Source organism: Camelina sativa, chromosome 3 (genome assembly GCF_000633955.1).
Source record: "Camelina sativa cultivar DH55 chromosome 3, Cs, whole genome shotgun sequence".
Lineage (NCBI taxonomy): Eukaryota > Viridiplantae > Streptophyta > Magnoliopsida > Brassicales > Brassicaceae > Camelina > Camelina sativa.
Genome location: NC_025687.1, coordinates 5,538,434 through 5,561,006, shown reverse-complemented (window position 1 = coordinate 5,561,006; position 22,573 = coordinate 5,538,434). Strand labels below are relative to the sequence as shown.

General features: G+C 35.8%; 6 protein-coding genes across 8 annotated transcripts in view; 2 read left to right on the top strand and 4 right to left on the bottom strand.

Moving 5' to 3' along the window:
* LOC109130232 lies at positions 487–1,896 on the bottom strand. Its single transcript, XM_019239676.1, has one exon. It carries the CDS (start codon positions 1,894–1,896, stop codon positions 487–489), a length of 1,410 nt encoding a protein of 469 aa, XP_019095221.1.
* LOC104771333 (ACT domain-containing protein ACR8) lies at positions 7,205–10,129 on the top strand. Its single transcript, XM_010495851.2, has 7 exons — positions 7,205–7,562; positions 8,084–8,129; positions 8,229–8,343; positions 8,429–8,496; positions 8,596–9,168; positions 9,274–9,378; positions 9,475–10,129. The coding sequence occupies exons 1-7, from the start codon at positions 7,501–7,503 to the stop codon at positions 9,829–9,831; spliced, it is 1,326 nt and encodes a 441-aa protein (XP_010494153.1). The 5' UTR covers positions 7,205–7,500; the 3' UTR covers positions 9,832–10,129.
* LOC104771327 (ATP-dependent Clp protease proteolytic subunit-related protein 2, chloroplastic) lies at positions 11,375–13,428 on the bottom strand. Of its 2 annotated transcripts, XM_010495840.1 has the most exons (9): positions 13,263–13,428; positions 13,128–13,171; positions 12,941–13,013; positions 12,595–12,709; positions 12,374–12,511; positions 12,156–12,272; positions 11,926–11,994; positions 11,736–11,831; positions 11,375–11,629 (listed from the first exon to the last, which is right to left on the bottom strand). In XM_010495840.1, the coding sequence occupies exons 1-9, from the start codon at positions 13,310–13,312 to the stop codon at positions 11,492–11,494; spliced, it is 840 nt and encodes a 279-aa protein (XP_010494142.1). In that variant the 5' UTR covers positions 13,313–13,428; the 3' UTR covers positions 11,375–11,491. The 2 variants fall into 2 exon arrangements, with proteins under 2 accessions (XP_010494142.1, XP_019098961.1); XM_019243416.1 differs by lacking the exon at positions 13,128–13,171 and having other exon boundaries at positions 13,390–13,420.
* Positions 13,608–14,628, bottom strand: LOC109132206 (RNA polymerase II transcription factor B subunit 5-like). Its single transcript, XM_019243418.1, has 3 exons — positions 14,339–14,628; positions 14,010–14,061; positions 13,608–13,911 (listed from the first exon to the last, which is right to left on the bottom strand). The coding sequence occupies exons 2-3, from the start codon at positions 14,042–14,044 to the stop codon at positions 13,731–13,733; spliced, it is 216 nt and encodes a 71-aa protein (XP_019098963.1). The 5' UTR covers positions 14,045–14,061; positions 14,339–14,628; the 3' UTR covers positions 13,608–13,730.
* LOC104771322 (protein cornichon homolog 4) lies at positions 14,689–16,341 on the bottom strand. The gene is made up of 4 exons (XM_019243417.1): positions 16,034–16,341; positions 15,255–15,436; positions 15,039–15,161; positions 14,689–14,934 (listed from the first exon to the last, which is right to left on the bottom strand). The coding sequence occupies exons 1-4, from the start codon at positions 16,103–16,105 to the stop codon at positions 14,898–14,900; spliced, it is 414 nt and encodes a 137-aa protein (XP_019098962.1). The 5' UTR covers positions 16,106–16,341; the 3' UTR covers positions 14,689–14,897.
* Positions 19,167–22,573, top strand: part of LOC104771307 — a 4,653-nt gene continuing 1,246 nt past the window's right edge. Inside the window, exon 1 of one of the 2 annotated variants that reach the window (XM_010495822.2) lies at positions 19,167–21,798. In XM_010495822.2, the coding sequence (XP_010494124.1) occupies positions 19,610–21,798 (2,189 nt within the window). In that variant the 5' untranslated portion in view covers positions 19,167–19,609. Of the gene's footprint in view, positions 22,217–22,573 lie in introns of those variants that run through there. The other variant, XM_010495814.2, reaches the window with a different exon arrangement.

The following is a 22,573-nucleotide window of genomic DNA, read 5'->3' as shown; positions in this document are numbered from 1 at the left end:
TGTTAGCTGTCTATGCTTCCTCTCTGATATCCCGTTCTGTTGCGGTGTGTGAGGGCATGACATGAAATGTTGAATACCAGCATTTTGCAGATGAGTAAGAAATCTGTTACTTATAAATTCGCCTCCCCCATCTGATTGAAATGTTCCAATTTTTGTTTGCAGCAAATTTTCAACAAGGAGCTGGTACTTGATGAAAGTATAACAGAAATCAGACTTCTTCTTTAAAGGATAAAGCCAACAATATCTGGAAAAATTGTCAATAAAAACTGCATAAAATCTGAATCCTTGAACAGAAGAAACATGAGAAGGACCCCATAGATCACATTGCACTCTTTCTAAGGGTCTTGAAGCAAGAAAAGTAGAAGAACTAAATGGCAATCTTGAACTCTTCCCAAGCTGACATGATTCACACACATTGCTGGTACTTTTATTTACTTGAATTGTCTTATTTGTAGAGAGAAATTGAAGCACTTGTTGATTTGGATGTCATAGTCTTTGATGCCACACCTCATCACTTGTCTTGATCTGTCTTGTAGAGTATAGCATCTGGTACTTCAGATCATCCAACTTATAAAGACCGTTATTTTCCCTTCCCTTTGTCAGGAGTTTGTGCGTTGCTTTGTCCTTAATAATAACATCAAGATCATCAAAGGTGACAGCACATGGATAATCTTTAGTTAACTTTGAAACAGACAGTAGATTCTTTGCTATTTCAGGACAAACCAGCACGTCTTTGAGAGGAATGTTACCTGACGTTGTGGGAAGATTGGCGGAACCAACATGGGTGATTGGAAGGAAATTTCCATGACTTGCCATTACCATGTCAGTCCCATGATATGGCTGAGTTTGTTGAAGACGTTGAGCGGAGCTGGTGATGTGAGCCGTTGCAGCAGAATCTGGATACCAACTGTTGTCCTCCGTAACATCAGTAATGTGGAGAGCAGAGAAAGCTGCTGCATTGATTGCAGGTTGAGCCGGTTGTTGATATTCTTCGTCGAACCTGTACCAACACTCAAAAGCATTGTGTCCTCTTTTCCCACAGATTTGACAAACCGGATTCTCATTTGTGCTGACAGGTCGAGGTGAGCTTGTGGAGGATGAAAATTGTTGGTGAAAGCCACGACCTCTGGTGGAGTAACTACCTCGTCCTCTACCTCTGTTTCCACGTCCTCTGTTTGAGTAGTTAGACGATCTCATAGTGTTGAAAGCCAAGTGTGGTGAGACATCAGTGGAGACAGAGTAACCTTGGAGTCTATCATCATATCCGGTAAGACGAGATATCACATTGTCGTAGGTAGGTGCAGGCAATCGATCCATTGAGTCCTCAATAACAGTGATAATCGGCTCATACTCACGACCTAAGCCTCTTAAAGCTGCAAATATCTTCATCTTTTCACTAACCGAGTCTCCTATAGAAGCTAGTTGATCACAAATATCCTTGATTCCTCTAAGGTAGTCTGACATGCTTTTATTTAGTTTTTCAGCATTTTGCAGACGTCTTTGTAGCTCAAATAGCCTAGAGGATGATGTCCGGTTAAAGTTAGAGATTAAGGTTTCCCATACCTCTTGAGCAGTTGCAGAGCCGACCAACAGTCGCAGAACATTCTCAGTCATGGAGCCAAGCAGCCATGCCTTAACTACTTGATCAGATTTGGACCAGCTTTCAAAATCTGGGTTGAGTATGTCTTCGGTTCTACCAGTATTGTTGTTGCGAATAGGAATCTTCTCAGCAGGTGGTTTGACAGCTCCATTGACAAAGCCAAGAAGGGCTTGAGTGCGCAGAAATGATTCAAACTGAGACTTCCAAATGATGTAATTTTGTTCGGTGAGTTTTATAGTAACACAGTTTGAAATGTGAAGAGAAGGGGAAAAATAAGGTTCCATGGTTCCGTCCATGGCTCTGATACCATGAAAGAAATAAGAAGAGAGAATATATGAAAGATTGTTTCTTTGTTATTCAATCCTTGAAATCGACATTACACTCTATGCTTTGCTTTTATATTGGTTAAAAGAGTTTTAAGCTAGAGTCTAGAGTCTTCCAATGATTGCTGCTCTGGTACAATGATGTTACATGACTTCATTATCATCATATGATTCAAGTGAGGCAAACCGATTCTGTATCGTTACTGCCGTACTAGTACTCTCTGCAAATCCTTTTTTTTTGTCTTGATCTGCATATAACCGTTGAATCATTGTGGACTTCAGGGTTGTGTTGGATCTTGAACCTAGCAGACCTTTTTGCAGAGTTGTGTCGTTTTAAGTTTTGCTCTTGACAATAATGAACATAAACAAAATCACGTAATACAAAAAGAAAAGAAAAAAGAACAATTAGATAATTTAGATTGACATCAACAAAAAACAAATACAGAAACTATCGGCCTGCAAAAAAAAAGCATTAGGTCAACTCCTAAAGTAATCCAAATTAAGGAATGGATTTTCTAATCAACAATAACGATTTGCTTCTATTTATTTCGAATTTTAAAATTTATTTAACTCAATCTTTATTTTACTAATAGTCTAATTCAAATTGATACTTAAGCAATATATTGCTGTCGCAGCTGGCTTACAAGTCTAAACACACAACATCTAGATATTAGATTTTTTTAACAAAAAAAAAAAAAAACATCTAGATATTAGATGCGTTCTCTTAAGTCAATTAATAGAAAACAATCGATAATTACAGGACTTGGCAAAAATTACAAAGCGGTGATGAGAAAGTCGTGTGATTATGATTACTAATTGCAAAAGATAATTATCAATCAAAGTTTATAATATTGAATTGTACCATATACATATTTTCAATTCAATTTTTGTTCATAGACGGGTGAGTAACCAATTTGTAGTTTTCGATATTTGTTGTTAGATAATAGAAAGAGAAAAGTGATTTAGTTAAAAGTTCTATCAAGGATTTAAAAAATGAGCTCTGGAAGCGGCGTGAGAGAGTAGTGGTGTGTACCACTCCTAATTACTTGTGTGTGCTTTTAGCCTTCTGCTTCGTCACTACTCAACAGCTAACTCATAACATAGATCATGCTGTACTTATGAGTTATGATAATTTTATTTATTTTCTTCACATTTTATATGCAAAAGTCAAATCCCTTTTTTCCCAGCAAAAGTCAATATTCATGGCGTTTTTTATGAAGCAAAAGTCAAACTGTCTCTTTCTAATTCAACATAAAATGAATCTGGCCTTAAGGTTTATCCTTAAGTATTCCTCAAATATACTTTGTTAATATAAATATACCCTTTCGAAATACTATACATCGCAACTGTAGTTTGTAAGAAAATTTAGCTATTGAAAAATCTGTAAATATTGCTGAATTTTTAATATATAACTCATTATAATATTGGGCGCCCTAACAAATTCTCTTCCAATATTAGAAAATGATACATGTAACAAAAAAATTTCAACTTTTGTATCATCATATTCATAGAAAAAAAATAACTACAAATTAAAGAGGCAGACTAAATTTTAGAAGTGAGACATAAACAAACATTCACTTGGATTAGTTAGTCTAAAAGCGTTTGAATACGTTAAGGTCTTAAGGACACGTTTACATGTTCATCAATCATCAACAGGCACAATCCAATGATAGTCAAACTTTGAGAGTGTAGCTAAGTACTTTCAATACTTTCTTGGACGGCTGAGATCTTATAAATTAAGGGAAGATCCGCGAAGTTCTCCTAAAACTAAGGAAATCTGTCGACAGTCGTAATACGAAAGAGTCGACATTGCCTTATTCGTATCTTTTGCAAGTATTCTCACTTATAAAAACATCAATCGGCCATATAGTTGCCTAATCAATATCCATTTTACAACTTTCCATCGAAATAGATTAAACTATATAAATATCTGTCACTAAAATAATACGAAAAATTCCGAGTTTTTGTCACGTCCGAGGAACAACATGCCCCTTCAGCGTAATGGTGTGATCTTTGTAAGAGTTTAATATTATAATTTGATCTTCCCAACTCTCTAACAAGTGTTTTAGTAACCTCTTAAAATATGCTCGAGGTCGTGCGAATATCTTCCCGATATTGGAATTTGAACTCATTTATGATCACCAAACAAAAACAATTACAGATTGATGAGATTTGAACAAATAATTTATGACTAGCTTAGGGACATAAGAAAGCTGTCATGTTAGTAAAATATTATCGGAGCCGCAACTTGACAAACAAACTCGCCTCGAATATAGATATATCCCTAATAGTCTAATAGATCATGCAAGTATATTAAAAACTGATCGCATGATCTTGATATTATATCTGCTAATCAATATATGATCAGATGTAGCTGACTGCTGACCACAACTACACCTACATACTAAAAGTGATGATGTCTTATGCATCCTATATAGTTTTCTTTCAAGCCACAAATTTATAAATTACAAGAGAGAAGGAAAAACATATTCGAATTTGGCGCTAAAACACTAACCAACCAGTCAAAAAAGCAACCACAAAACTTTTTATCTCAACGAAGGCACTCCTTTTTCTGGTTGCCATTGGCAATTACAAAATTACCCTATGAGGTTAGCTGATTAGGTTAGGTTAGGTTGCACTTATGTATAATCAAAGTTAACGTCCTTACTATAAAAAGGAATTTTCAATGCTTTTTGCAACGAGAATGTATGAGCTGTCTTTGCTACGTCAGCGAATTCTTCTCGGGATTTTTCTGTCCATATAAACGTTTTGTTCCTACGAGTTACACAAAGGCTGTTTTTTTTTTCTTTGTGGGCTGTGTTTTTTTTTTTTTTATGCTTTAAGCTCCACATATTATTATTATTAAGAAAACGAATTATTCTTGAAGAAAGTCACATAAGAAAATTTATCATAAAATAAGAATTTTTATCGGAGAATTAACGGAACCGACCGATCAAACTCAAATCTTCGTGGACCCGATACTTTTGGTTGATTCTGTTGCCTAATCCATCGTCATGATCTTATATGACGTGGCTCCCACCGGTTACTTATTACTGGCCGTTCCAGTTTCCGGCGGAGAATCGTACACAATTTCCCGCTAAAAGACCGACGTGGAAAGACAGAACAAAAGACAAATTATCGTCAAACTTTTTTAAAAAAAAAATAGCCAAAATATTTTCGATGAGTTCTTTTGGACGCACGGAAAACCTCATATCTCTTGTAGTTGCTCTATAAGATTCTCCGCCTACATGTTTTGATTTCTGACACAATTTTAAAAATTTCATATTGAACAAACAGTTCATAATCCGCTGTGGGGCTATATTTCAAAATACTTAAATTCAAATTTTAATAGTCACCAAATTGTCATTAATGATAAAGTTTACATTAATAGCTAAGAAAATGTAGCAGAAGAATCATCTTTGTCTATTGAGCTTAACGAATAGTTAAATGCTTTTTGAAGCTTTGGTTACTTACTGTACCGCACGTCCAAGGATGTATGAAGAAAAATACATACAGAGAGGTATGTCGTCGACGTGGCAAGATCGAAGACCGTGTAATGTAATGTATATGATTCTAGATCGTTAAAGACATATAAATATTGCACGTGACATGATTCTGGAGAAAGTGGCCCATACGTGGGGGGCATATTCGTATTTAAATTTAATGCGAATGATCTCCTTTTAGATCCTCCTTATGTAATACACTTGTTTCTTTTCAAAATTTTATTCTAGTAGTAGCATCTATATCTTATAACCCAAATGATAATATATAAGAATCTTACAAGTTTTGGAATCTTGTAACTGGTAGCCTCTCTATTGTACCAATTTAAAAAAAAGTTTAAATAGAAAATCACGCTTATGGACGATCCTAAATTACGAATAAAGTTGATTAGTGATATACTCCATTCCATTTAAGGAGTTGTTATTATCATAACCAATTTAAAATTTGGTATACGGCTAAAGAGGTTCGGCAAAAAAAAATTGTGGTAGGCCGAGAAAAATCACCTAATCAACGTGAGTGTCACGCGCGAATTTACTGTTTTTTTTTTCGGAACACCAATTAAATGTCACCACGTGATTAACCCCTAAATTCTCTGAACAAAAGGACAAATCTGCCCCTCACGACACGCTTAAAGTGAGACACTCTCTCTCAATGCCAGCTTTTTTTTAACAAGTGGGTCATTCAAAGATCTTTTTTTTCTCTACTAGTTAAAAACTTAAAAAGTGCGCCTCTCGACTCGGAGATTCTCAATGCTAAAAAGACTTATATACCCTTATAAAGCAAGAAATGACGCGAACCGAGAATACACGAGGTTATTACCGGAACTGAAGTTCTAGGAAAGTACGGAGTTTTGTTTTTGTAAGAAGCGGCGTAGCTCTCTGCTCTCTTCGCTATGAGTTGTGGGTTTTGGGTGAATCGATTGAACCTATGGGAAAAAAGAATTTTCTCATCTTAGCTACGAAGCGAGTATCATTCGACGTAGGACCTTTAAGATTATGACACGTGGCCTACCGTGACCGTCGGATCGATTATTGTCGGGAAAAGGGATCATGGTAGAGTGGAATGCACGCAAAGTAAAGCAAGGGAACCCACTTAGGTGTTAAAGACAGGTGGCGTCCTAGCTGGACAGTTGAACTACCAGAGTTGAGGATCTTTTGACACGTGGATGGATGGTTGGTTTAATTGGTTTCCCTTATGATGGGGGGGNGGGGGGATTTCTAACTAATTTTGGGAATATTTAATAGCTAATTTAACCATTTATTTTGGATTTTGGATTGATTTCAGATTATTGTATGTATTAAAAACAAATTAGTAAAAATTATATGTTTCTGAATGGAATGAATAAAATTAGATATGAACCAAATATTATATATTTTGAATGGAATGAATAAAACAGATATTTCATCATATCTTTGTATGGAATGGATAAAGTTATATATGAATTACCAGAAATGAACAGATTTGGGTTGACGGATTAGAGGCATGAACAAACTATGATATTCCTATAAAAATATTATTATTAAGAATTAATAAGATAAATAAAAAACTTGGATTAATGTTTTGTTGTGTTAGAGGAATGAATGATGGTAATATATATAGAAAGCATTTTAAGGTTAAGATAAAATTCATTATAACTCCAACTCAAGAAGACTTTTAGCATTAGTAACATGCGTGAGACGTGGTGAGATCCATGTGACCTTTTCTATAAAATGAAGAGATATATTACCAACTTAATTATTAAATATATTTATTTATCCACATAATAATATACATGTAAATACAAGTAGTCCAGTGGTATGGAAAGGATTATATGTGAAAGCAGCGTGCTTTGTCTATCTATCATCTCGAGAGAGAGAGAGAAAGAGAGAGAACAAAAAAAAAAAAAAGTAACAGTTTCTCAAGAATTCCAGAGAGCAAATAGAAACAGCATCGTTCGTTTGTTTTAGAGAGAAACGCTTGTGAAGAGACTTCGTTGGGAGCTCCTTACGAAAAGAAGAAGAAGCAGCAGAGACAGGTTGGAAACGACGGCGTATTATTTTTGTATCATAGAGAATTAGAGATTGAGAGAGAGAGATTATGGCTATGAAGGGTTATTTGGATGAGTATGAAAAGCTTGTTATTAGGATGAACACTCCAAGGTTTGTTTTCTTCTTCTTCTTCTTCTTCTTCTCTATTTTTTTTTTTGTTTGCAAGTTTTTGTTAAAGATTAGAAGAACAGAGCTTTTAAATTGGAAAACCCAGAAAATTAATGTGTCTTCGTAATTTTTTTTAATTTTCTGGTGGGAAAATTCTCTCGGAAAATAATTTTTTTATCATCCGGGGAAAAAAATATAAATCATTTTCGAATTTTCACACCTGAGTTTTGAAATTTGAATATATATATATATATATATATATATTTTTCTCTATTTAATTGCCTTTTTTTGTTTTTCCAACAAATATATATATTAAATATATAAAAGTTTGTTCTTTATGTCTTCTTCCTAGAAGATCTTCACAATTTTCTTTTCTTGGTCTTATTTTTCATCAACTTGAATTTTTGTTTTTGTTTTGGAGGACTTATCTTCTCTAAACTTTAATTTTAGATAATAAATTATATTTCTTTGTCGGAAAATAGAAAAAAAAATCTAAACAAATTCCTACATTATTATTATTACAGGGTCGTTATCGACAATGGTGTTTGTTCTTCAGCGACAATCGTCAAGGTTAGCTACAAAAACATCTAACTAATACCTTCAAAAAACATTTTTAAACCCAAATATTAAAAAGTTAATAAATATTTATCTATGTTCTTTCTTTCTCAGGTTGATAGTGCAAGAAGAAATGGTATACTATTAGAAGCTGTGCAAATTCTCACCGATTTGAATCTCTCCATTAAGAAAGCTTACATTTCTTCTGATGGAAGATGGAACATGGATGGTAATTAAATTATTTAAATTTCAATTATCATAACATTTATCTTTATTATTACTTTTTTATAACTCTTTTTTCCTAATTACTGCAGTCTTCCATGTGACTGACTTAAACGGAAACAAATTGAATGACCAGAGCGTCTTGAGATACATTGAACAGGTAATTTCGTAAATCTTATAAAGATTCATGTGTCTTATTAAATTCAAGAACATGAATACTGAATATAGAAATCTTTTTGTATTTTTCTGATTTCACCAGTCGATTGAGAAGGTTTACTACGGAGAAAATATTGAAGTAAACGGTTTAACAGCCTTAGAGTTAACCGGAACAGACCGAATCGGTTTACTCTCTGAGATGTTTGCGGTTCTCTCTGATCTCAACTGTGATGTGGTTGACGCTAAGCTGTGGACACACAACGGTAGAGTCGCTTCTGTGATCTATCTCAGAGACTGTAGCTCAGGATCACCGATTCTTGATTCTCTGAGAATTTCCAAGATCGAGGGACGGTTAAAGAACGTTTTGAATGGCGACAACGATTTTAACTCCGCTGCAAAGACTTGTGTCTCTGTGGATTCGATGATGCACATAGAACGAAGGCTCCATCAGCTTATGTTTGAAGACAGAGACTACGAGAAGAGATCCAAGACACAAGAGAGATCTCCGATGGTTGTTGTGACGGTTCAGAATTGGGCTGAGAGGGGTTACTCTGTCGTTAATGTTCATTGTCGGGACCGAACCAAGCTTCTATTCGATGTGGTTTGTACGTTAACCGATATGGAATATGCCGTGTTCCATGCGACTATCAACACAGCTGATGACCAAGCTCACTTGGTATGTTTCTTGAAAAAAAAAACGTGCATATTCGTTTGAATTGATCGATGTTTTTGTGTGATTTTGTGCTAAAAGATCTTTCCTTTGTTTGGTTAAACTATTCAGGAATTTTACATCCGGCATAAAGATGGATCACCGATAAGTTCAGAAGCAGAGAGACAACGAGTGATTCAATGCTTAGAAGCTGCAGTCGAAAGAAGAGCCCTAGAGGTATAACAATAACACAACCTTAATTTTTTTTTTTTTTGACTTTTCTATTGTTTAATAGGAAATCTAAACGTTTCATTGGTTTTAAATTGTGTTTAGGGTGTGAGATTAGAGCTGAAACATCCTGACAAACAAGGTTTACTAGCCCAAGTAACGAGGACATTCAGAGAAAACGGACTGAATGTTACAAGAACAGAGATATCAACTAGTAGCGACATGGCTACAAACATATTCTATGTAACCGATGCAAATGGAGACGAACCCGACTCAAAGCTGATTGAATCGGTTAGGGAGAAAATCGGTTTGGAGTGTTTAAGAGTGAAGGAAATGCCAACGGTGAATCATAAGAAGGGAGATGGAGAAGAGCAACAACAGACCAAAGCAGTGTTGGTTTCACTCGGGAGTTTGGTTTGGAGAAATCTCTTCAACTTTGGTCTTATCAAATCATGTTCTTAGAATCTTTCAAGTCGTGGGTTAACCGGGAACCACCCGGTTAGATGAAATTTGTTTGGTAGGTCGAATTATATAAGTTAGGCAATTGGTTTGGTCATGTTCTTTTGTAAATATAGAGAAAAAGAGGAGAAGGATGATTAGAAAATTCAGAAATTGCTTGTTTTCATTTATTGTGGGGGTTTAGATGTTAGAACAGGTTGTAAAAAAGTTGCTAAGATTAATTATTATTATTATTGTTTTTGTGGGTTATATTATTAGTGGTTGACTTGTATTTTCTTAGTGGAATATTATAATGTTTACAGGTTGGGTTCCAATTCTTTTAAATTTGGAAGATGTGGCTATGATTTTTTCAACACATGTCCCATGACTTTGTGGCGGAACATTTTCATAAATTCTTCTTACCAACGAACCACGCCATAGACAATGAAATGTTATTAAGCAAGTCCAATACCTTTATGAGAAAATTGATTTTTAAAATTTTTCAATTTGTTTCTCTTTTACATAAATTTCAAAAGTTTTTAAATGATCTCTGACTATGATAATGTGTTGTTAACTCTTAGTTGGATGTTTCTGTTCTAAATTGGCAGCTCTGTCTGGATCTTAGTGAAAATGCGTTTCTTGGAAAATAAGGAGTTTTTTTTGTAAGAAATTGCGTCGGCAATTCACCAAGAAAAAAATAGTCGCATGTTCTAGAATTTGGGAACTTTCCATCATAATGTTCCAACAAGAACAAGGACAATAAAAGTAGGTAAGCCCATAAAGCTTTTTGGTGGGTGATTTGAGAGATTCATGGAGTATTTGGAAAACTGATACGTTGTTGGTCTCTCTCTATTTTTGTTCCACGTCGCTCAATTTCTTCTTATTTAATTTTGTTGAAATTTTACTTCACAAGAGTTGGTGGTGCAGAAAGTCTTAAATGTATAGATTAATGATGTCAATTTTACAAATTTAACATCTCGACAACTTCAATTTAGTAAAAGTAGTATATAAAGAAAACTAGTATATTATTATTTGGAAATTTCTAATCCAATGATCCATCTATGTACAAATGATCTATATTTGACGTCGTTCTCATGTATTAGGTCCTGAGTTGTTAATTAGTTTGTGCATCAGTATTACCGACAGCTTTTTATGCAATTACGTCAACCATTTTTAAAACCATGTCTCTAAATCTACACCTGTTCACCTATACTATAGTCTATACATGTTAATGAAGATCCGAAATATCAATTTCCACAAAAAATTACAGCCAATGGAAGATGTAGCTTGTGTGTGATTTAATATGTAGGACGTATGTAAACTACAATTGTCACAAAATTGGCACTGAACACTTTTAATTTACTCCCTAACTATTCTAACTTCTGATGGTCATTGCCGGTTTACGCTCATTTCTCTAGTTAAACAAAAATTGAACCGGCCTACTACAGAACCAACAAGACAAGAGAGCTAGACAGAGAAATAAGCAAAGAGTTCATGCCTGTTTCTGCTTCAGCTTCTGTAATGGTAGCTATTTGTACTTTAAAAAAATACTGTAGAACTCACAGAATCGTTGGAATGAGAAACCAATAAAAAGTGATTTTATTTGGTAACAATCACAATCAGAAGAACATCACAGATCGTTAACTTTTTGACAATGGCAAAAAACCATAACAAAAATAAAAGACTAGCCGAGACCTGCGCTTTCGTCTTGGCGAGGAGCGTCTTCTTTGATGCGCGGTGGTCTAACAATCTTATCAATAAGTCCATACTCAATAGCTTCTTCTGCGTTGAACCTTTTCACCCGGCTCAAGTCTTTGAAGACCTGTATCATTCATCATCATCATAATATGCACACAGAATTAAAACGGTTATTCAAAAACAGTAAAAAAAAATGTTTGATCATGTCATATTATGGAAACAAAACTGACCCTTTCAGCAGGCTGGCCAGTATTTTTGGCTAGTTCATTGAAGAGGTAGTCTCTTATCCTTGAAAGCTCTTTTGCTTCATTTTGGATATCATCAGCCTGAGAGAAGTTTGTAGCTTGGCCTTTTAAATAACGAATTGACATAACTATGAAAGCTTTAACTAGAACAAACTCGAAAGACAGCTTATTTTACCTGACCACGGGCTGCACCAGCTGGTGACTGGAGCGCAATTCTTGACAACGGCATCGCAAACCGATGACCCTATATATAAACAAAAACAACAATAGCTCAATATCAAGTGTCCTTGGAGTCCAGCATATACAACTTCATTTGATTTCCATGTCTATATAGTCATTTAAAGTTGTCATTTAAAGTATGGAGAATGACGCATAGATGATTCAACAAATGTGTAAAGAAATGACCTTCTCTCCGGCAGCAAGAAGAAAACCTGCAAGGTTATAAGCAAGCCCAACACAATGTGTCCCAACCGGACTTTTCAAGCTCTTCATTGTATCATAGATGGCTAGACTTGGAGTAAGCTACAAATAAAAAATACAAAAACTTTATAAACATTAGCTTCAAAATTTGGAGCAGGTGTAACCAAAAATGAAAAGACGAAAGAATGAAAGAGAAAACTTACATCACCACCGGGACCATTAAGGTACATATAAATCCTCCTAGAGTCATCAAGAGTATCAAGATACAACATGGTAGCTAATATCTGGTTGCTAAACTCTTCATCAATGTTTTGTCCAATGAAAATTACACGCTCTCGATACTGCAGCAAAAGATTTCAAGTTAACAACTTTCACAGTGACCATATAAAACGTGTATACACAAAGATTATGTACAAATACGGACAAGGGCATTCCATATATCAACCCATTGCCAAGTGCCTTCTTCTCTGTTTCTGTAGGGCACTCTCGGTGTTCCTATAGGCATCATATTTACCCGTGACCTGCTCGCTTTCCCAGTCCTGCAAAAACACAGTAACCTCACTGAGCTTAACACAACCAAACTAATGAATCATCATCACATATCAAAGGCAATGACCATTCTCACGAGTTCTGATATCAGCAAACCAACTTAATGTTATCTTTAGCTCAATTTTCACATTTCATCATTCATTACAGGAATCTCCAACACAAATCAGATTAAGGGAGAAAAAGCCCTAATGAAGCAAAATTGAACAAGAGTATCACATTACCCGGATTGCAGACTCTTATGAACTCTTCCATAGAACTCCTTATTCAAATTCTGATACCCACTTGCCAAAAAGCCTGAACATATTCCGACAACAGTAACACCAAAATCATCATCAGTTCCCATCTTTACTGAACCATTCGATTACAAAGACAAAATTTTGGACAGATTAAGAAGAAAAAGGAACGAACTTGCAGATTGAGGCTTTAAACCAGAATAAAGCTTGACGCTACAGCTGCAAATACACCATATATAAAAACAAAATCAGATGCAAGTGCTTACAGACAGAAGAAGTATGTAAAATTTAAGAGAATCGAAGATTTAACCTGGGACTCAGACAAGGCTGGTGAAGGGTTGTATTAAGCGAGACCGCCATGGCTCGTCGTCGAGCGTGTTAGAGCCGAACACTGATTTTTTTGTTTATCTATCAGACAAGAAGGGTAAACTACAAACTTGCAGATTGGATCATTGTTTTTTGTCGAAGAAGATTGGTTTATCAAAATAATATATTGTTTTACTTTAAACCGAATTGGTTTAACTTCCAATTCGTGAACAATCATCATATTTTCCTGTTTTAGCAAATTGAGTCCCAATTCTCAAACCAAACCGGAAAAATCTAATATAAACCAATTCGGTTTGCACGGATTGGTATTTTAAGAAACAGTCTCAAATATCTTAACAAAACAAACGTGTGTTCCGTTTATTCATCATCAAAAAAGAGTGACAAAGTGATCAATCACAAGCAGAACAAAGAGATGGAAGATAAAAAAAGTGTGAAGTGATGTGACTGTGATCTAAGAAGTGGGCTTCTCGTAAGAGTTTTGATCTCTAAAATCAGAAATAGCACTGCGAATCATCTGCTCAACCTGTGGCTGCACGAACAAGTGAGTGCTATCAAGTATATGAATTATGAATCTCTGAGACGGAGGCATCGAATTGTTCATGTTAACTATGAACTGTGTCATCGGGATATCACTGCAAAACAAAGACAGAAAAAAAAAAAAAACATTCAATCATTCATGACTTAAACTAAAAATTGTGTTCATTTGGCTTGGGAATCGAAATAACAGTACCAGGAGACGAACACTCCTTTGATTGCATTAACCATTGTAAGTGATAAGATACCTGTAAAGAAATAACAAATTTTTATGAGCAGTGATATCCCGATGACACAGTTCAATTCCCATCAAAAGAGACTCAAGAACATTCTCGAAAACTCAGAACAAAGTTGGATCATATGAGCAGATGTAAGATTAACCCTTGTTTCAGATTAAGGGTACCAGATAGAATTTGGGTTTTCGCTACCTATATACCACAATAGAAATCGATTCCCAAATCTAAAGACTTTACGACTATACAACCAAATAAAGGTAAACAGAGCAATTAGGTATAGAGATCGAACCACACTCAGAAGATCGAAGAAGCTTGGAGCGAAGTTTGAGACAGATTTGATAACCAAAATCCTCCGATTGTCACAGTAACGGACCAGGGTTAGCTTTATGAGATAACCTAATTACAAAACTGAAACCGAAGGAACTGAACTCTTCTTTTAAGTTCTCAAGTGTCTGAACATCCCTCGTTATTACATACATACTCAAAAAGGCCACTTTTGAAAGGTCAAAGTTCACATGGATTGACTTTTGCTTACATTGGAATGATTCAGTTTTATTGCGTCTGTAACCCAGTGGTTTACGAGCTTGATTGCTTGTATAAATATGATTAGGACATCAGGATTAAAAACAGTTAACTCAATATCTAAAAAAAAGTTTCTTCTAACAAAGAAATAAATACACAAATCTTTCTGCCACTAATCTTACAAACATGGATTCATTTAACAAAACAAACACTCTTCCTTTCTATTTTTTCATTTCCACAACCACAAGCACCGCGCTGTATCTTTGAGCGCAGTGTCAATCAGATCAATAACTGAAGAAGATTGACCATGTTTTCATCAGTTTCAGTTAGTCCTCGTAATCATCCAGCGCCGAATAAATCATCCTAAAAGAGAAGTTGCAGACAGAAAGTGTTTTTAGAAGTCTTGATCTATAATGAAGAAGGTTATATATAAGCAAAGAGGAATTCAAAAGATGTTTGCTTTTTACCAGAATATAGTGAGAAAGAGGTTAAGGATTATGTAAGCAAGCTTAAACAGCCGCTTCTTCTTTTCCCAGTTAAGCAAGTTGAAGATCTCGGTGACATCTACTAAATGCTGTCGTTTCGAGTAACTGAACAATGGAGAAACCAAAATTGATATCAAGACATCCACATTTGATTGAAGCAAAAGATTGAGAACAGTTGTCAGAAAAAAACAGACTTACAGTTGGAAGTTGTAGTAGAGATAAGGTAGACATAAGAGTGCCATGAACCAGTGTCCTGTTAAGAGGTAGAATACACATAGAACTCCTTGAACAATGAACTCCGGTAAAACCACAGAATTTATCCTCGACGCAGAGTCGTATGGATTGATGTAATCAAACTCGAGATCCGCTAAACAAACAAGCTGCAAAATGAAAGGTTTCCAATTCCGTAAAAGAGACTTTAGTTTCCTAGAAAGTGATTGTTTCTCTTCAGCTACAATTCGCATTTCGAGTTATTAAACCAAGCTTTTTCGATTAGGAATGCTAACTTATCAATCTCGATGACTCCTCTAATCACAGTCTAAACTCAAAAAACTACAAAAGGATTGACTTCACTACGCTGAAGTGGAGCTCATTTATAAAGGAGCAACGTGTGCTGTAAAGGAGGTAATTCTAATTTCTCAGAGCAGACAAGTAATGAGCCAAAAAAAAAAAAACTAATTATGAACCTATAAACGTGTTTTCAGATGCCAATTAGCAATTGCAGGAAACTGCTTTGATTAAAAGATACCCAAACAATTGAAACTTTTGGCTTCTTACAATCATTTGGCAAGAACATAAAACCCTAGTTCTACCTAAATCACAGACTTACCAAGAAACAGAATGAACCAAAAGTGAGCATAAATTGGAACTATTGTAACCGTAAAACTGGCAAATTCCATAGAAAAAGAAAAGAACTTTTTAAGGTTTTTTTATTCGAAAAAAGAAAATTGGGGAATTGGGATCGAATACACACAGACCTGATAGACGATGATTCCGACAAGAGCTATGAGGAAGAAGAAGGAAATAAGCCATGACCAGATATCTCCCATCTTCTCCTCCTTCTCTAGTTTCCGACAATTTTCCTCGGATCTATCCTGTTTCTGGTCTTTTCTCTCTCCTCCCAATAAAGGTTCGATGAGGAACAGAGACGACAACGAGTTCGTTCGTGGTCAGCGATAGTTCAGTTGGACCCTTCGGTCTCGAGATTCTGATCGGAGGAAACAGCGAAAGACGAAAGCAAAAAAAAAGCCTAGAAGGCACGAGATTCCCGGTTTTTTGCTGTTTACCAATGGTCCGGTTATAATTGAAATGCCTACCATTCACGCCAGTTTAACATTATATAAGCCTATGGGCCTTTAGACTTAGCCCAAATAATTTGGGTTTGGGCACGAGTCAGAGCACCTTGTAATTTATGTTGTTGAGTCGTATATTTTTTTTTTTGGTAATTCTCGTAATAATTTTAAGGGAAATAAATCTTAAAAATTAGAAAACAATTATGGGACCAGAAAACTTTCAATCATGTGATTTGATAAAACTAAAGCCAGCTGTTTTCTAGTACTAAAGAAAAACAAGCTTCATCTTTTTCCATGTATTTTTTTTCTTTTCTTTTTTTTTATAATCAAGAACGGTTTAGCAATGCAAATACCATCACATAATATATCTATTGTAATTATAAGGATTATTATTAAGCAATTGAGATGGGTTTAACTTGATTTTAGTTTTAGTCGGTTTCTCTCTCACTAATCTCTAGATTCTGGTCTCTCTAGGTGTGGTTCAGGTAACTAAACCATCCAAGTTCACTTATTAAATACTAATTACTCTCGCTATCAATATAAAAGTTGGCATTATTTTTTATTTATTTCAATCATATACTTATTATCTTACATGGTGTGTGTGTATATTTATTTCAGTTCTAAACACGATTTTAGTGGAGTGGTTGAGAAAAGAAAACTCTCGTACAAGATTGTAATTCAAGCAAATTACGTTGTCACAGTAATAATTAATATCAGTATTTTGTTAAATGATTGGAAAAATGAAGATTCTAATTTCTTGCGTAACTCATTTCTATCAACAGTTACTTATTTAGTTAAACTCTTTTTTTGTCAACAGTTACTTAAAATTTTAAATAAGAAAATCTTCCACATAAATGTGAAGTGTATATATATATGCAAATAGTTTCAAGTGGCAAAAATGGGACTCATATATTAAGTTATTTATATAATTCATATATTTATTAGACTTGTAACAAATTAAAGTGATGTTAGTAGTAAAGTTCTCATCACTATATCACAAACTTTGATTCACGCCACGATAAGTTTAGAAAACTTATAGCTAGAGGGCATAATGCATGGGGTTTTGGGTGGTTGGTATGTAACAGACAAGATCATTCTTAAGATAGTACTATCCATCTTTTTAAGATTGGACTGATCTAAATTATGTGGTAGGAAATTTTGAATTTCTGCCATTCTTTAATATATATAGAAAACAGTTATGGGTGGGATTTGTATATTTTTACAACTTAAGAATCCATATGTATGCAGATACATTAGAGAAAGTGGGAGACAGTTGTGACATGTGGTTTTATTGACATTAGATATTGACCAATTAAAACTTGACTCCTACTAACCTCCACTTGTTTACTTTAATTATTGATCTCAAATCTAAGCTTATTAGAAAATAATACAAACAAGACAGAAATATGTAAAAATGGAAGTATTTAAGCGGTTAGAACATATATTTTCTATAACGATTATACAGTAAGAGAGATTTTACAAGTTCAAGTTAAAAAAACGTTACACTAGATTAGGAGTAAACAAATTCATGAAATGTGTGTCTATCGTCAAGTAATTTTAGCTAAAATGTGTCATTGTCCAATAATTTTATTAAGGTAAATACTATTGTAATTTTTTTTGTCTAAAAGGTAGATATTTTGTGGATAAGCATGTAACTGAACCTGAGTGATAGTATTTGTGTTATAACTGTGAAGAGTAGAAAGGGTGTTTGTTTATTCATGACATACAAATGCTAACGACGGCCTTGTGAGCAAATGACACACTCATGATTCTCATGAACATTTTCATACAAAGCAAATGAAAAAGAAATCCAAGTTTTAGCAAATAAAATGGTTTGTAGTAGGAACCAAAATTGGTCGGTAAAAAAATGGAACTTGTAAAAGGTTTCTCTCCAGTCAAATTAAAAACAACTTTCAAGACATTATTTACGAAAAGATGTCCTTTTTAAAAAAAATATTTTTGCTGAGTCAACACACAAAATGGTCAACACAACACAACACAAACACAGACTCTGCGTTAAATGTCTTTCACTGTCTATCTAGAAAACAAAAATTAAATTCTCACTCTCTCCTACTACTAATACTTACAACCCTTTTTATGCCCAAATTCTGAACACATCCCACGTAGACAACAATACACAAATGGAAATCCCACTCACGGCTCACTCAGTTTTCTTCGTTTTTGTAATAACCATATTCAAAACAAATAAAATAAAATAAAAAATTGTTAAACCGAATCACAATGTAAAAAGTGTTTTCAACCGTTAATGTCATTTTTTTTAAAATAAAATCACAACGAGGGTTTGTTAAACCGGATTCTTCATTTAAAAAAAAAAATTAAAATCCATCTAATTTAATATTGTACCCTTTTTTTTTGTCAACAAACCCTTCTAATAGCCTACTTATATATTTGAGTTTTTCTACTAATTTAGTGTCAATACTTATACGTATATTTAAGAAATAGTAAAAAAAAAAATGATAATTTTAACCAAATGGTAGATGATATTTCCAAAATTCTAAAAAAGACAAAAAAAAAAAAATTGTTCTTTAAAAAACGAAATTACTTTTAACATTGGTGGTTGATACTGCATAACAAGAAAAACGTTTACAAAAGTTAAGAAAATCTAAAATGCATTAAATTAAGGTCCCAAATAGTTCCAATTTCTTTTTAATTTTTTTTTAAAAAAAAAACATTAAAGCAGGAGACAAGAAAAGGGATTTTCGAAAGGGAAAAAAAAAAAAAAAAGGAAGAGCGTGAGTAAAACGCTCCAATGATGAGAAAGCGAGAGAGTCTTATAGCCAATGTAACGTTTGGGTTCTCGTACGACGTGGGACTGCTTTCAACTCTCTTTTCCCTCTCCATGCGCGTGACCTTCAACCCCTTCTTCATCTCTCTATCTCTCTCTTCCATATTTCTCTCCTCTTCTTCTCCGCTTCTGTCTCTTTCCTTCCCTCTCTAACTCTCTCTCTCTCTCTCACAACAATAGTGAAACAGAGAAGCTAGTTCATATTATTGTTACTAGAAAGAACTTGAGTTACCAAAAAAAAAAAATTCCAATTCTTCTGATCGCCGGGAAAATGTCAGTGACGTCCAAGATCGTCGTCTTCCGGCGACTTTTCATCTCTGGTAAATGTCACACGTTTTCTACGAGGCCACAAAATCCAACTCCCGCTTAAAAAACCCCCAAAGCCTCGAAATTTCCGATTTTTTTTTTTTTTTCGTTACATCGAAACTTTTTTTTTAATTATTATTATTAATCTGATGGCGACGACTAATGCTCACACGGCGGCTCATCAGCAACAACAACAACAGACTCCTCCACCACCACCTCCTCCTCCTCCTGCTTCTCTTGCTCCTCCTCCTTCAGCGACGGCGATCGATGGACTAACAACAGACGAGCTAACAGCAAAAGCATTAAACAAGAGGTACGAAGGTTTAATGACTGTAAGAACTAAAGCAGTTAAAGGCAAAGGCGCGTGGTATTGGACTCATCTTGAACCTATCCTCGTACGCAACACCGACACTGGTCTCCCTAAAGCCGTGAAGCTCCGTTGTTCTCTATGCGACGCCGTTTTCTCCGCCTCTAACCCTTCCCGCACCGCTTCTGAGCATCTCAAACGCGGCACTTGTCCCAATTTCAACTCTGTCACTCCCATTTCCACCATCACTCCTTCTCCCACCTCTTCCTCGTCCTCTCCTCAGACTCATCACCGGAAACGAAACTCCTCCGGCGCTGTCACCACCGTGGTTCCTTCTCGGCTTAACCCTCCTCCCATCGGCGGGTCTTACCACGTCACGCCTATAACTGTCGTCGATCCTTCCAGGTTCTGCGGCGGGGAGTTGCATTACTCTACTACTCCGCAGCAGCAGCATTTGATGCTCTCCGGCGGAAAAGACGATTTGGGTCCTTTAGCTATGCTTGAAGACAGTGTGAAGAAGCTTAAGAGTCCTAAACCGTCGCAGACGCAGTCACTTACCAGATCGCAGATAGAGTCCGCTTTGGACTCTCTCTCTGATTGGGTCTTCGAATCTTGCGGCTCTGTTTCTCTCTCGGGTCTTGAGCATCCAAAGTTTCGAGCTTTTCTCACCCAAGTCGGTCTACCGATCATCTCCAAGAGAGACTTCGCCACCACGAGACTGGACTTGAAGTACGAGGAGGCAAAAGCAGAGGCTGATTCGAGAATCAGAGACGCCATGTTCTTCCAAATCGCATCGGACGGCTGGAAAACAGGGGAATCTGGCGAGAATCTCGTGAGTTTGATTGTGAATTTACCCAACGGGACGAGTCTGTACAGGAAGGCAGTTCTGTTGAACGGAGCTGTGCCGTCGAACTACGCGGAGGAGCTTTTGCTGGACACGGTGAAGGGCATTTGTGGGAATTCACCTCAGAGATGTGTTGGGATAGTCTCTGATAAGTTCAAGACCAAAGCACTGAGGAATCTTGAGAGTCAGCACCAGTGGATGGTGAATCTGTCTTGTCAGTTTCAAGGACTCAACAGTTTGATCAAAGACTTCGTAAAAGAGCTGCCTCTATTCAAATCCGTCTCGCAAAACTGTGTCAGGCTCGCCAAGTTCATCAACAACACGGCGCAGATACGTAACGCTCACTGTAAGTATCAGTTGCAAGAACACGGCGAGTCTGTTATGCTTAGGTTGCCTTTACATTGCTATTACGACGACGAACGTAGGAGTTGTAGTAGTAGTAGTAGTAGTAACAAGGCTTGTTTCTTCGAGCCTTTGTTTAATCTTCTTGAGGATGTGTTGAGTTCCGCTAGAGCAATTCAGTTGGTAATGCATGATGATGCTTGTAAAGTTGTTTTAATGGAGGATCATATGGCTAGGGAGGTCAGAGAGATGGTTGGAGACGAAGGGTTTTGGAATGAGGTAGAGGCGGTTCACGCTTTGATCAAGCTTGTCAAAGAGATGGCTAGGAGAACAGAGGAAGAGAAGCTGCTTGTAGGGCAATGCCTACCGCTATGGGACGAGTTGAGAGCTAAGATTAAAGATTGGGATTCTAAGTTCAATGTAGGGGAAGGATATGTGGAGAAACTCGTTGAGAGAAGATTCAAGAAGAGTTATCATCCAGCTTGGGCTGCGGCTTTCATACTCGACCCTCTTTACTTGATAAGAGATAGTAGCGGGAAGTATCTTCCTCCGTTCAAATGTTTGTCGCCTGAGCAAGAGAAAGATGTAGATAAGTTGATCACAAGACTTGTGTCTAGAGACGAGGCACACATTGCGTTGATGGAACTGATGAAATGGAGAACCGAAGGGCTCGATCCTATGTATGCACGGGCGGTCCAAATGAAAGAGCGTGATCCGGTTTCTGGAAAGATGAGGATAGCGAATCCTCAAAGCAGTAGACTTGTTTGGGAGACGTATCTTAGCGAGTTCAGGTCACTAGGGAAAGTTGCAGTAAGGCTCATTTTCCTTCACGCGACTACTGGCGGGTTCAAATGCAATTCCTCTCTTTTGAAATGGGTAAACTCCAACGGGCGGTCACATGCAGCTATAGATCGAGCTCAGAAGCTGATCTTCATATCAGCTAACTCCAAATTCGAAAGGAGAGATTTCTCAAATGAAGAGGATAGGGATGCAGAGCTGCTAGCCATGGCTAACGGTGAGGATCATCTGCTAAACGATGTTCTTGTGGATACATCCTCAGTGTGACATTTTTATAAATTTGAATCTCTTTTTTGATCCATTTGATTTCAGCTTAGTTTTTATCTCAATAGAATTTGGCATTTCGTAGGATTGTTTAAATTCTTTTCTTCCATTTACTAGTATCTCATACTATATCATTAAATATTCAATTTGTTGTACTTGGTTTCTTTTAGAAGATGAGTTAATCTATATGTGATTTGAGTATTTGTATTCATAATTTTCTATATAACAAAGTCGTTCATTTCAGTTTCTTGTCATTATCATCTATATGTGTATCGGTTAGAGGTTAGAAAAAAAAAAAAAAACTCTAATTAATGACAGCTTTTGTTTCTTCTTCTCTTGGTACACAGTGTAATGATCCCTCTCACTTTTTGTCATCAAAAATTCATATTCTTAATCATGACTTCAAAACATATCTGTACTTTTTTTGAGAAAAATGACTTAAACTTTTGAAAGTTTAATGTTCTTTTCTTCATGATAACGTTTGTTGATGGCAAATGACAGACTAAAGATGCATACTTTTTTGTACCATCTAGAGTTTCTGAAGAAGAACAAACCAAG

What these genes read in the sequence shown, in the direction of transcription:
- LOC109130232 (XM_019239676.1), bottom strand. Translation starts at nt 1,896, where the DNA reads ATGGACGGAACCATGGAACCTTATTTTTCCCCTTCTCTTCACATTTCA.
- LOC104771333 (XM_010495851.2), top strand. Translation starts at nt 7,501, where the DNA reads ATGGCTATGAAGGGTTATTTGGATGAGTATGAAAAGCTTGTTATTAGG. An exon ending in TCTTGAGATACATTGAACAG is followed by an intron (nt 8,497 to 8,595) that starts GTAATTTCGTAA and finishes TGATTTCACCAG; the next exon opens with TCGATTGAGAAGGTTTACTA. An exon ending in TCGAAAGAAGAGCCCTAGAG is followed by an intron (nt 9,379 to 9,474) that starts GTATAACAATAA and finishes AATTGTGTTTAG; the next exon opens with GGTGTGAGATTAGAGCTGAA.
- LOC104771327 (XM_010495840.1), bottom strand. Translation starts at nt 13,312, where the DNA reads ATGGCGGTCTCGCTTAATACAACCCTTCACCAGCCTTGTCTGAGTCCC. An exon ending in TTCTTGCTGCCGGAGAGAAG is followed by an intron (nt 11,995 to 12,155) that starts GTCATTTCTTTA and finishes GTTTATATATAG; the next exon opens with GGTCATCGGTTTGCGATGCC. An exon ending in CTGGCCAGCCTGCTGAAAGG is followed by an intron (nt 11,630 to 11,735) that starts GTCAGTTTTGTT and finishes TGAATGATACAG; the next exon opens with GTCTTCAAAGACTTGAGCCG.
- LOC109132206 (XM_019243418.1), bottom strand. Translation starts at nt 14,044, where the DNA reads ATGGTTAATGCAATCAAAGGAGTGTTCGTCTCCTG. An exon ending in AAAGGAGTGTTCGTCTCCTG is followed by an intron (nt 13,912 to 14,009) that starts GTACTGTTATTT and finishes TTTGTTTTGCAG; the next exon opens with TGATATCCCGATGACACAGT.
- LOC104771322 (XM_019243417.1), bottom strand. Translation starts at nt 16,105, where the DNA reads ATGGGAGATATCTGGTCATGGCTTATTTCCTTCTTCTTCCTCATAGCT. An exon ending in CTCTACTACAACTTCCAACT is followed by an intron (nt 15,162 to 15,254) that starts GTAAGTCTGTTT and finishes TCCATTGTTCAG; the next exon opens with TTACTCGAAACGACAGCATT. An exon ending in CTCTTTCTCACTATATTCTG is followed by an intron (nt 14,935 to 15,038) that starts GTAAAAAGCAAA and finishes CTTCTCTTTTAG; the next exon opens with GATGATTTATTCGGCGCTGG.